Source organism: Stomoxys calcitrans, chromosome 3, assembly GCF_963082655.1.
Source record: "Stomoxys calcitrans chromosome 3, idStoCalc2.1, whole genome shotgun sequence".
In the NCBI taxonomy this organism is placed as follows: domain Eukaryota; kingdom Metazoa; phylum Arthropoda; class Insecta; order Diptera; family Muscidae; genus Stomoxys; species Stomoxys calcitrans.
The window spans coordinates 81,588,945-81,602,555 of record NC_081554.1 but is presented as its reverse complement, the minus strand read 5'-3'; the positions used below and the strand labels follow the sequence as shown (position 1 = coordinate 81,602,555).

At 40.5% G+C, this 13,611-nt stretch overlaps 1 protein-coding gene across 3 annotated transcripts in view; it reads left to right on the top strand.

Moving 5' to 3' along the window:
- The window catches only part of LOC106084941 (CD109 antigen), a 30,271-nt gene that overhangs the window by 12,957 nt on the left and 3,703 nt on the right, over window positions 1-13,611 (top strand). Inside the window, exons 5-7 of one of the 3 annotated variants that reach the window (XM_013248920.2) lie at window positions 1,161-1,190; window positions 8,642-8,837; window positions 11,413-12,481. In XM_013248920.2, the coding sequence (XP_013104374.2) occupies window positions 1,161-1,190; window positions 8,642-8,837; window positions 11,413-12,481 (1,295 nt within the window). Of the gene's footprint in view, window positions 1-664; window positions 695-1,160; window positions 1,191-8,641; window positions 8,838-11,412; window positions 12,482-13,611 lie in introns of all 3 variants that reach the window. The other 2 variants (XM_013248921.2, XM_013248922.2) reach the window with 2 other exon arrangements.

Here is a 13,611-nt window from a genome sequence, read left to right as displayed (position 1 = left end):
GCATTCTTTCAGGGGATATTTTCCAATCTTTATCCATTTGTTTTCATTGAATTCGAGCCTTTACTCGCCGTTGTTGCAGTTTTGCTTGCACTAACACCATGGCATTTGGCATCACTTCCAGTATCATTATAACGACCCGGAAAGGGTAGCTATGAGCAATTCTCGTTATCTCGAGAAGCTGCTGGATGCGTCCAGTAGCTGTCACTGCAGTCGCGGACAACCAACGGTATCGAGTGGAGAGTCGTAGTGAGAGGCCAGGTGGCTTTGGCTCTTACTTAAATACTGAATGCCTTTGACGCTCGAAGGCGAGATATTGGCGCCTTTACATAACCAATGGCCATAATCGTTCCCACGGATATTGGAGAGGAAAGAACTTGCTCGCCTATAAGAGCTTGATGAGGATCGCCCCCTCCACTTGTGGAAAAGTGTGGCTACAACAACACCATTATAACGATTTATGGTGCGATACATAAACATTTTGTTTACGTTGAGGTGTTTGAGTTCGCCAAAATTGCCGTTTGCGATTTTTCAGCTGACAATAAAACAAATATGTAGCTGTCATTTCTAGTTAGACACATATGCCGCTGTAAACTTGTTAACACTTCGTGTCAGCTACCCTGTACATAACAAAAATTAGGTACTCATTTAATTTTATGTTTTGTAGGTTTACGGCGGAAAAAGAAGACAAGATCAGGTATTTACACCATTTACTTAAGCGCTCCCTTTAAGTTTGTTATAAAAACCGGGTCTACCATTGTCCGTATTTCGGAGCGGTGACGCGAGCCGCTTAAAATTTCGCAAAAATACTTCTTAAAGGTGTAGGTCAATTTGGATTGTACCTTTATTTAGATATACATCGATCTACCGATTTTAATTCTTAAACCCCTAGAAGGTGCAATTCTTATTCGATTTGGCTTAGATTCTGCCTGATGAGTTCTGTAATTACTACCAATATCCATGTCGAATATGGTCAAAATCAGTCTTTAATTTGATATAGTTCCCAAAAAACCAATCTACCGATTTGACCGTCAATAAAACAAATATCATATAATCATCATTTATAGTTTGACAGATATGTCGTTGTGAACTTGGTAACACTTCGTGTTAGCTACCCTGTACATACCAAAAGTTGGGTACTCATTTAATTTTATGTTTTGTAGGTTTACGGCGGAAAAAGACGACAAAATCAGGTATTTACACCATTTGCTTATGCGCTGCCTTTAAGTTTGTTATATAAGTGGGTCTACCATTGTCCGTCTTTCGAAGTGGTGAAGCTAGCCGCTTAAAATTTCGCAAAAATACCTCTTATAGGTGTAGGTCAGTTTGGATTGTATGCTAAATCGGTCCATATTTAGATATAAATCTATCTACCGATTTAACTTATTAAACCTCTAGAAAGCGCAATTCTTCTTCGATTTGGCTGGGATTCTGCCTGATGAGTTCTGTAATGACTACCAATATCCATGTCGAATATGGTCAAAATCAGTCTATGATTAGATATAGCGCCCAACAAACCAATCTATCGATTTGACTTCTCGAGCCCCTAACTTCTGGTATATATGTCAGGTATGGTCCGAGACGGTCCATTACCTTATAAAACGGTTCTCCTGACTTCATTTCTTGAAGCCGTTCAATATTTGCAAAATCTAAAATAGACGCTTGGTAAAAGTCTAGGACCATCTAGCCATGTCCGTAAGTTTGTCTGTTGAAATCACGCAACAGTCTTTAAAAATGAAGATATTGAGCTGAAACTTTGAACCTTTTATTGTAGTTTTTATACCCTCCACCATAAGATGGAGGTATACTAATTTCGTCATTCTGATTGTAACTACTCGAAATATTCGTCTGAGACCCCATAAAGTATATATATTCTTGATCTTCGTGAAATTTTATGTCGATCTAGCCATGTCCGTCCGTCTGTCCGTCCGTCCGTCTGTCTGTCGAAAGCACGCTAACTTCCGAAGGAGTAAAGCTAGCCGCTTCAAATTTTGCATAAATACTTCTTATTAGTGTAGGTCGGTTGGTATTGTAAATGGGCCATATCGGTCCATGTTTTGATATAGCTGCCATATAAACCGATCTTGGGTCTTGACTTCTTGAGCCTCTAGAGTGCGCATTTCTTATCCGATTGGGACGAAATTTTGCACGACGTGTTTTCTTATGATATCCAACAACTGTGCGAAGTATGGTTCAAATCGGTTTATAACCTTGGATAGCTGCCATATAAACCGAACTTGGGTCTTGACTTCTTGAGCCTCTAGAAGGCGCAATTCTTATCCGATTGGAATGAAATTTTGCACGACGTGTTTCGTTATTATATCCAACAACTGTGCCAAGTATGGTTCAAATCGGTCCATAACCTTATATAGCTGTCATATAAACCGATCTTGGGTCTTGACTTCTTGAGCCTCTAGAGGTCGCAATTATTATCCGATTTGCCTGAAATTTTGTACGACGGATTCTTTCATGACCATAAACATACGTGTTTATTATGGTCTGAATCGGTACATAGCCCTATACAGCTCCGATCTCTCTATTTTACTTTTTGAGCTCACAAAGAGCGCAATTCTTATTCGAATTGGCTGACATTTTACACAGGTCTCCAACATATAATTTAATTGTGGTCCAAAACGGGCCATATCTTGATATCGCTCTAATAGCAGAGCAAATCTTTTCTTATATAATTTTTTGCCTAAGAAGAGATGCCGGGAAAAGAACTCGACAAATGCGATCCATGGTGGAGGGTATATAAGATTCGGCCCGGCCGAACTTAGCACGCTTTTACTTGTTTGTTTACAGGCAGGTCGATGATCGGCTATATCGGACTTTATCTTGACATAGCCCCAATATATGGTGATCTACTAATGTAAGGTCTTAGTCCAATAAAAGCCTCATTTAATACCCGATTTTGCTAAAATTTAGCGACATCCTACCGGGTATGGTTTAGAACGGACCATATTTAGATATAGCTGATATATATGTGCCGATCTCCCGATTTAAAGTCTTGGACCAATAACATACACATGTATTACCCGATTTTGAAAATATGAGGTCCGATCAAAAAATAACCCTTATTTTGAATCCCTTGTATACTTTGTTGGGTCTCTGATCATTACTTCGATGAGTTACAAACGGAGAGATGATTTAAAAATAACTTTGAACGGGACAAGATAGTCATTGATGAAAAAATAAAAACTTTTTCAAAATATTTAAAATAGCGGATATTTTTTAATTAGACCTCTCGTTTAAAGGCTACACACAGTAAGTTGTATTAGGTGTATGGTCTATATTAGACTATATTCGGATATAGCTGCCATATATACTGATCACCCGATTTAAGGTCTTAGGCCCATAAAAGGAGCATATATCAGCCGATTTCACTGAATTTTAGCACAGTATGCTATGTTAAGTCCTTTGACGTCCTTGTCGAATGGTTTAGATTGGGCCATATTTAGATATAGTAAGTCTTTGAGCCATAAATGGCTTATTCTTGCCAGATTTTGCTGTGAGTCGTATTAGGCCCCTAAACATCCTTCCCGAATATGGTGGGAATCGAACCATATTTTAATATGGTGGCTTATAGACCTTTCTCCCGATTTACGGTCTTGAACTCCTTTAAGGTCCATTTATTGCAGACAGTGATGGAAGGAATCATGAGTTTTAGTTACAACCAAAACTTTGCTTCAACCAATTAATCTATCCCCGTAATGTCGCATATGGAGGCATTCTTCGGTGATCCTTAAGAATGTATTGTAACAACGCTTTCCCACTGTAATTTGTTTACTTCTCTATCGCAGATTGTTGTTGTTGTTGTTATTGTAGCAATGTGTTGTACACTGAGGCGGCAGCCCTTGCCGATGAAAAAGTCCATCGAGTCAATCCCGTACGTGCGACTGGCTGCCGTGGGATCGCAAATTGTTGTAAATTGCAAATTTTGCCCATGAACATCCTCTAAGGAACAAGAGCAAACTTCTCACATATCAATGAGTGCAGTCCGATTTAAGTTTTAAGCTCTATGATAAGGGGCCTCCTTTTTATAGCCGAGTCCGAACGGCGTGCTGCAGTCCGACACCTGTTTAGAGAGAAGTTTAACATGGCATAGTACCTCACAAATGTTGCCAGCATTAGGAGAGGAAAACCACCGCTGAAAAATTTTTCTGATGGTCTCGCCAGGATTCGAACCCAGGCGTTCAGCGTCATCGGCGGACATACTAATCTCGGCGCTACGGTGGCCTCCACCGTGGTGAGAATAGTCTAGGGTCAGTTTACAACTTTGAAAATCTTAGCCAAGATAATAAAGATAAATATTTATCCGTCCACACAGTCCATCATTGGTAAAGCCGTCGCCAAGATTGACAATCATCTACACCAGCAGGGGAAAGAGAATCGGGGGGTTAAACAGGATCGGGTTTAGAACAACTTTCCTATTAAACACTGCTTTCGATAGCACATGTAGTTCACAATTCACCTTTTCGTCGAATTTGGAATATCAGAGTCGACGGGTTATCAGAGTGATATCGAATACCTTCATTAGGTACAGGGTCACTTTTGCATATCAAATAAATAAGCAGCTGGTAGTATAAAATATTCAATTAAATCAAAACGTTTACTTAAGAGAAACTTCTGGATACGACAAGCCGAGATATTGGCGCCTTAAAATAGCCAATGACCATCATGTTCCCTTGCTTGTTCACCTCTAAGAGAGCTTGACGAGCATCGCCACTCCATATGCAATTGTGGCTATAACAATAGCGCCCTTTTGGGGCTCAAGAAGTAAAATAGCGAGATGGGTTTACATGGGAGCTGTATCAGGCTATAGACCGATTTAGACCATGTTTGACACGTTAATTGAAGGTCATGAGAGAAGTCGTTGTACAATTATCCGATTCGTTCAGCCAAATCGGATAATAATTGTGAACTTTAGGGGCTCAAAAAGTCAAGATCCCAGATCGGTTTATATGGCAGCTATATCAGGTTATGGACCAATTAAAACCATATTTGGTACAGTTTGGAAGCCAGAAAAAAACATTTCAGACAAATCTGATAAGAATTGCGCTCTCTAGTGGCTCAAGAAGTCACGATTCAAGATCGGTTTATATGGCAGCTATATCAGGCTATGGACCATAACAAAACACCTCATGCAAAATTTCAGTTAATTCGGATGCGAATTGCGCCATCTAGAGGCTGAAGAAGTCAAGACCCCAGATCGATTTATATGACAGATATATCAGGTTATGGGCCGATTTGAACCAAACTTAACACAGTTGTTAAATTTCAGCCAAATCGGATAAGAATTGCGCCCTCTAGTGAGTCAGAAGTCAAGATCCAAGAGCGGTTTATATGACAGCTATATCAAAACATGGACCGATATGGCCCATTTACAATCCCAACCGACCTATACCAATAAAAAGTATTCGTGCCAAATTTTAAGCGGCTAGCTTTACTCCTATGAAAGTTAGCGTGCTTTCGACAGACAGACGGACGGGCATAGCTAGATCGACCTAAAATGACATGACGATCAAGAATATATATACTTTATAGGGTCTCAGAGGAATATTTCGAGGAGTTATCAACAGAATGACGAAATTAGTATACCTCCATACTATGGTGGAGGTTGTACGCTGAGGCGGCTGCCCTTGCCGATGAAGGACTACATCGGGCCAATCCGGTGCGTACAACTGGCTGCCATGGGATTCGTTGTTGTGGTGTGCATTTTTTGAAATCCGCCCCTGGTCAGGAATGATCCTGGATGGACCAAATATGTAAACCCGACTTCAGTGGCGATCGTTCTTCTTTCTTGGCATCAATGCAGATATTCTGTCAAAGCCAATATCCTTTGGCGGTTTGACTTTTTTAAGACGTCAATAGTTGGGTTTCGGGTGACAGCGTGTCGAGGTGAGAGATTGGTGTGTGTAAATAGAGATTCAAAACCAGTAAAACACGGGTGATTGTGGGTTTTTCTATTAAACAAGGATTGTCTTTATTGATGTGTGATATGTCAAAATTAAGGAGATATTTAGCTTAAAGACAAAGAATCAGAGATGCGCGAAGTCAGCGCTGTGAGACTTACAAAGCGAAAGATGTTTGCTGTATGAGACTTAGAAAAATTGAACTGAAGTTGCTGCGTGGCGTCGATTACCTAGAGGGGCGCCCCAACCCAAAAACTTATCTTTACAGTCATATTCGACGTTCATGTCAATATGGGTCTAAAATAAAAAGTATTTGGCAAATACCTCCCAAATAATGAGAGGTCGCCCCACCCCCAAATACCCTCAAATGGGCACATTAGTCGACCATGGCTATATGGGACTCAAATGAAAGCTATTTGCGAGTAGATTACAAATATAACATTAAAATTTGCGTTCAAGTCTAGTTGGCGCTTTTCTCCTAAAAATACGTCAAATAGGTTCATTGACCCATTAAGACAATATGGGACTCAAATGAAAGGTATATTCCTAAACACTTGGTTCAAAATTGGATGTCAGATTCGTTTTATACTCTTAATAAAACGAATCTGACATCCAATTATGAACCAAGTGTTTAGGAATACGCCCTAAAGCACCCCCTAAACTGAACTTCATTTCTAACTATGGCAATATGAAGCTCAAATCAACGGTATTTGGGAGTAAAGAACCAATTTGATATCTATTTTCAGGGCAAAGTGCCCGTGGGCGCCCCAAAGCAATATGGGGCTCAAATAAAAGGGATTCGGGAGTAAAGCACAAATTTAATATCGATATTTGAGTCAAAATGTCTGAGGTGCCATATCTCTGCTAAAAATCACTTCTCATTACCCTATTTTTCAAAAACACCAGATCTCGGAGATTAGTAATTCGATTCATTCAAAATTTCTTTGTACTCTTACAGTCACCTAAGACAAAATATGGATTCTATTGTTGTGGTCGGGGGGCACCCAAACCTCTCAAATGGATATATGGACCAATCACGACAATATCAAAGGAAAGGTGCTTGAGAGAAAAAAAACGAATTTAATATCCAATTAAAAAGCCATGCGTTTGGGGGTCGCCCCACCCCAAAATACCTTCCTAATCAGACGTATTTACCGACAATTGCAATATGTGACTTCTATAAACGCTATTTGGGAGTTGTGTACGAAATTGATACTCATTTTTGGGACAAAGACCATTCCACCCTCAAACAGAACTTATTTACCGATCATGCCAATATGGGGCTCATATACAATGTGTTTGAAAGTGGAGCACGAAGCTTATATTTTAAAGGCGAAGTATGTTTATATAGGACTCAAAAGAAAGGCATTTGTGAGTAGAGAAAAATTTTGCCCATGAACCGAGCAGGGGAAAACTTCTCACACATCAATGAGTGTTATCCGATTTAGGTTTAAGGGACTTTTTTTATAACCGAGTCCGAAGGTCGTGCCGCAGGGTGAAACCTCTTGGGGAGAATTTTGTACATGGCAATGCAAGCCATGGTACCTCGCAAATGTCGTCAGCAGTAAGTGGGCATATCCACCGCTTAAAAGTTTTTTCGATGTTCTCGCCAGAATTCTACAATGGCACGAAGTGTCCCCACCCTTAAAAAACATTAGAGAGTTAAAGAAGGCGCAGCGGAGCGGGACCGGTTGGCTAGTTTAGATATAGATACCAATATAATGTCTTTAGCCTAAAAAAACCGTATTTTTTATTGCAAAATTTCGCTGAAATTTAGAAATGTGAGTTAAATCAAGCCTTCTGAGATCGGAGTCGAATATGATACAGATCGGATCATATTTCGATATAGCTGTCATATACACCGATCTGTCGATTTAGGGTTTTAAGCCCACAAAGCTGCATTTATTACCTGCCTTTGCTTAAATTTAGGCATTTCGCAGGAGGAGTATTTTTGACCCGAATTCGATGAGTTGTATTGAAACCCTTGTTAAGAGGTCCAGAGCCGACCATATTTAGACATATCTATATATATAAAAATGAATTTGTGTTTGTTTGTTTGTTTGTATGTTTGTTTGTTTGTTTGTTTGTATGTTTGTGTGTTCCTTATAGACTCAGAAACGGTGGTGAAAAGTGGTGCATAATGACCCTATGGTGATAATAGGTTACTACATTTTTTGATATCTGCAACTTGTATTAGGCTTTTCGGCACCCGAACCAAATATTGGGTTGCCCAAAAAGTAATTGCGGATTTTTTAAAAGAAAGTAAATGCATTTTTAATAAAACTTAGAATGAACTTTAATCAAATATACTTTTTTTTTCTGACAGAAGAAAGAATGCAATTACAGAGTCACAAGCTGTGAAAAAATTTGTCAACGCCGACTATATGAAAAATCCGCAATTACTTTTTGGGCAACCCAATATTATCTAGATCGACCCATATTTGGATATAACTGGGTTAACACATACTTGAATGTACACGTTTAACAGTTAAATCTTCCATTCAAATTATTCATTACTCTTCTCCAGGCCTTTCTTTGTCTTGTGTTTCGAAATCACTCATTTTTGAACTGCGCAAACTATCGTTCACAAGTTTTTTGAATTGAGTTCATGCTGACCGCAAGCTTCTACTAACATCCGATAAGTTTTCTTCAAATGAAAAAATGAATACCAATTTTCTCCAAAATTTTTTATAATATTTGAAATATTTTGTGTCCACATTTCTTTCTATCAGCACCCATGATGTGTTACCGTAGTATGGCGATGAAAGCATCTGCCCCAATGGCAATGGCCGCCTTTGGAGGTGCTCCTGCTCCAGAAAATATGGTAGCATACTGTGATACCGACTTTTTGGCCGATAGCACCCCCCTCATAAAACCGAAAATTCGAAAGGACTTTGCTGAAACATGGATCTTTGAGGATATCGAAAGGTAAGAAATATTTATGCTACCTATACAAGATTAATAGGTACTCTCCAAATTGGCTTTAATTGTATATGTAACAGTATTGGATTTTTTCAACCCTGAAAATAACTTTTTCTCATGTCAAGCAAAGTGATTAAGAGCACCTCACTGAAAATGTCCGCCAGGAAATTATTAACAACACTGTTCACTATTTGGGGCCCCCGTAGCGTAGAGGTTAGCATGTCCGCCTAAGACGCTGAACGCCGGGATTCGAATCCTGGAAAAACCTTCAGAAAAAAAATTCACCAGTGGTTTTCCCCTCCTAAGGAGGGGTGTGAGGTGTTCTGCCATATTCTTCTCTTCTCAAAAACTTCTCTCCAAAGAGGTGTCACACTACGGCATATAAAAAGTAGGACCCTTATCATTGAGCTTAAACTGAATCGGACTGCACTCATTTATATGGGAGGAGTTTGCTTCTGTTCCTTAGTGGAATATTGTTGGCCGTATAATCTTCTCTACTAAAGTGGTGTCGCTCTGCGGCACGCCGTTCGGACTCGACAATAAAAAGGAGTTTCCTTATCATTGAGCTTAAACTAGTATCGGCTCTTACACATTCTCCCCATATGCCACAGCAATTTGCGATAAAGTCCAAAGTAGAAACAAGGTCCTTAAGCACTTGGGGTGCAGAAAAAGAAACCTTGTTGACCAAGTAGAAAGCAATTGGCCGGTCTGGTGTAAGTTATGCAGCGCCAGTGTGGTCTCGTCAACTTTATGACACGCCGTGGAATAATATTCAGATCTGTCAGAATGCCGCCCTCCCAACTGCGACGGGCTGTCTCCTCAGTTCTCAAGTGGACCACCTCCATCAGGAGACAAAGATCCTATCAGTGTGAAGACATAATTACATGCTGTCTAAGCAATACCTTTTGGGCTGCTATCGCAGAGATCATCCAAATCATCATCTTGTGGATAGATACCCACCGCCCAGAAGCCTTAAGGTAGATCTGCACGATCTAGAGCGTGAGGTTCAGCGCTACAAGAGAGAACCTCTAGATCAAGCGGCATACCAAGCAGGTCTAGACAACATTCGTGCTGACGCGGTAGAAGATGCGGTAATGTAGTCCTTGGAGAACGACCGCCTCCCATTGCACCTGAAGAAATTGACCTCCCCCGGCAAATCAGAGTAGTTCTGGCTCAATTACGTTCCGGCAGATGGAGCCGCCTCAACTCCAACAGAGCAAGGATTGATAACAACGTGTAAGATGTATGTCCCAATTGTAACCAGGGACCGCACGATACACGTGACATGTTTAACTGCCCAGCCAGACCCACTTGACTCAGGCTCAGATCCATGTGGACGCACCCCATCTTAGTCGCAAAGTTCCTGGGTCTTGACACTCAACAGAATCAAGCAGACGAAAGATCGAATACAATAAACTGCTACAACAACAACAACTAGTATCGGCTAGCACGTATTAATAAAAGAGAAGTATTCCCGAGCATATTTGCAAGTTGTTCACCATCTGGAGGAGTAAGTTAAAAAATGTGGCCGATGGACACAGAAATTCCACACTAAAATGCCCTCGGCACTGGATAGCTATGACTACCACATAGGCTGGAATATTGAGGTTCGATCATTGTAGTGTTCATTGCTGTCATGAGAATCTTAGAGCTACCGGGCGCGTCCACAGGTTGCGGATAGTGGAATGCGGACAATCCGCAGTATCGAGCGGAGAGTCTCAGTGAGAGGCCGGGCGGCACCGGCTCTTGCACAAATACTGAGTGCCTATGATGCTCGCCTTGAACCTTTAAATAACCAACGGCCACACTGTTCCAGCGGCGATCGGTCTTGTGGACCGGAACCAGCTTGCTCACCTACCGGAGCTTGACTAGGATCGCCACCTCCACATGAAAATGTGGCTCGACAATAACAACTAAAATTCCCAAAGATTCTGGAATTATTTTCGATATTTTTTCTTGATGTCAGCTAATGCTTATGTAATTTGCGATAAGGCAAGAAACAAAACCAAGATCCTCGGTTCTTTGGCCGGCGCCACTTGGGGGACAAATTTTATTAGCAAACTATAAGGGTTTACAAGGGTGGAGAGGCCAAATTGAGGTTATCCATCAGTTATTTTATTCCTACCCTACTTATAAGCTTGAACTTTAATCAGTATCAATGGCCTTTCAAGGTTTGGCTGCCCTTATGACCTGAACAACTATTGGGTTGCCCAAAAAGTAATTCCGGATTTTTCATATAGTCGGCGTTGACAAATTTCTTCAACGGCTTGTGACTCTGTAATTGCATTCTTTGTTCTGTCAGTTATCAGCTGTTACTTTTACCTTGCTTTAGAAAAAAAGTGTAAAAAAAGTATATTTTATTAAAGTTCATTCTAAGTTTTATTAAAAATGCATTTACTTTCTTTTAAAAAATCCGCAATTACTTTTTGGGCAACCCAATATTATCGGCTCGGTGATGAGTGTTTCCCTTACTACTTTAAGCATTTCAGGTACTAAGTTATAAATTTCGGGAGACTTGTTTGCCTTGAGAATCGTCGACATGATTTAGCTAATACTTAACTTTCTCTCTCTCTTTCAACAGCACTGATGAGCAGGGCTTGACAACATTTTCCAAAAAGATTCCAGACACTATCACTTCATGGGTTATAACTGGTTTCTCCCTGAACGACACTAAAGGTTTTGGCATGACACAAGATGCCACAAAAATTCGTGTATTCCAACCTTTCTTCTTGAGCACTAACCTGCCGTATTCCATTAAACGTGGCGAAGTGATCAAAATACCCATCGTAGTTTTCAATTACATGGAAATGGATTTAGATGCACAAATTACCATGGAAAATGATGAAGGCGAATATGATTTTGTAGACTCCGATGGTGGAGAGACAGATGACAAAGAAATGACCAAAAAGTTGTCCATACCTTCGAACACGGGCGAAACTGTATCGTTCACCATCAAACCCAAAATAGTTGGTGAAATAATGCTAAAAATTAAAGCCATTACACCTTTGGCTGGTGATGCAATGCATCAAAAACTCAAGGTGGAACCGGAAGGTGTGACACAGTATGAAAACGAAGCATTTTTCATTACCATTCCCGATGGTGAACCTATCAATCATACCCTTAAGGCACAAATTCCTGACGATGTTGTTTTGGATTCGGAATATTTGGAATTCACTGCTGTGGGAGACCTTTTGGGACCCACCATTAAGAATATCGATAAGTTAGTTCGAATGCCCTTTGGTTGTGGCGAACAGAATATGATTAATTTTGTGCCCAACATAATGGTGTTGCAATATTTGGAAGCCATTAAAATGGATATGCCATCGACAGTGCAAAAGGCCAAAAACTATATGGAGACTGGCTACCAAAGGGAGTTGACATATAAACACAGTGATGGTTCTTACAGTGCCTTTGGTGATGGGCACAGCGATTCGAATAGTTGGCTGACAGCCTATGTGGCCCGTTCATTTATGCAGGCTCGCAAATACATTACCATTGATGAGAAAATCATCAGTGATGCCTTGGAATATTTGATAAAGACACAAAAGGAGAATGGACAATTTCCTCAAACTGGTAAACTTTTCCACTCTTCAAATCAAAATGAGCTTGGCGTGTCGGCCTTTATATTAATGACTCTATTGGAAGATAAGGTAAGTGTGTCACAAAAAGTGGTTGTGGTAAATTAAAGTTATATTCAGTTTAAGTACAGAATACGGACCTTGGGGCTTAAGATGCTACGACAAATTCCTGTACCGAATATCAGTACTGGAATATCAGTACGGCTTGGGGCATCAGCAGTACAAATCTTCTTTGCTAGAGAATATTTAATAAAGGGGCAGTCGCGTAGCTTGACTCTCGATGTTGCCTCCCCTCGTAACCATTATTTGGGTGGCGGTTCTAATACCTTCTAAAATGTGGAACAATTTCGGGGTTATTGTCTAGGGGGCCAGTAGACTCAAACCCCAAAAGAGCTTGGAGTTCTCAAGCCAAACTTTAAATGGGTCGTTTTATATATATTCCTGGCCGAAACGACGGTGCCCCAAAGTTTCATTATATTCTAAATATATTAGATATGGGAGAAGAATTTTTGTTGTTCTTGATTGTGTTGTGTTCTTTCTTTCGTCTGCTGGGTTCTGTTGAATATCCAGATCCAGGAACTCTGAGACTAAGGTGGGTTGTGCCCAGACGGATCTGGGTCTGAGTCGATTAGGGCTGGGTGGACAATTAAACAGGTGGAAAGCCAGTTTAACAGGCTTTATTTGGAGGTATTTAGGTTCTGTAACTAGGGGAAAAGTCCCACCCCAAAAATCACCCAAACGGGCAAATAGACCTATCCGTACAGTATGTGACTTAAAGGTAATGTGGCGTAGAGTAGGAATAGAAAATTTCCCACAAACATTCCATTAAGGAATAGAGGCAAACTTCTCACATATCATTGAATGATGTCCAATTCAAATTTAAACTCAATGATAAAAGGACCTCCTTTTTATAGCGGAGTCCGAACGGCGTGCCGCAGTGCGACACCTCTTTGGGGTTAAGTTTTTACATTGCTGCCATATCATTTTAGCATGCCATTTATCATGTTCACGCCAGGACTCGAACCCAGGCGTTCAGCGTTATAGGCAAACATTCTAACATCTGCGCTACCGTGGCCGATATTTAAATTTTCCCATGAACATTCCATTAAGGTACACCGGTATACTTCTCACATATTAAAGAATGCTGTCCGATTCAAGTTTAAGCTCCATGATAAGGGACCTCCGTTTTATAGCCGAGTCTG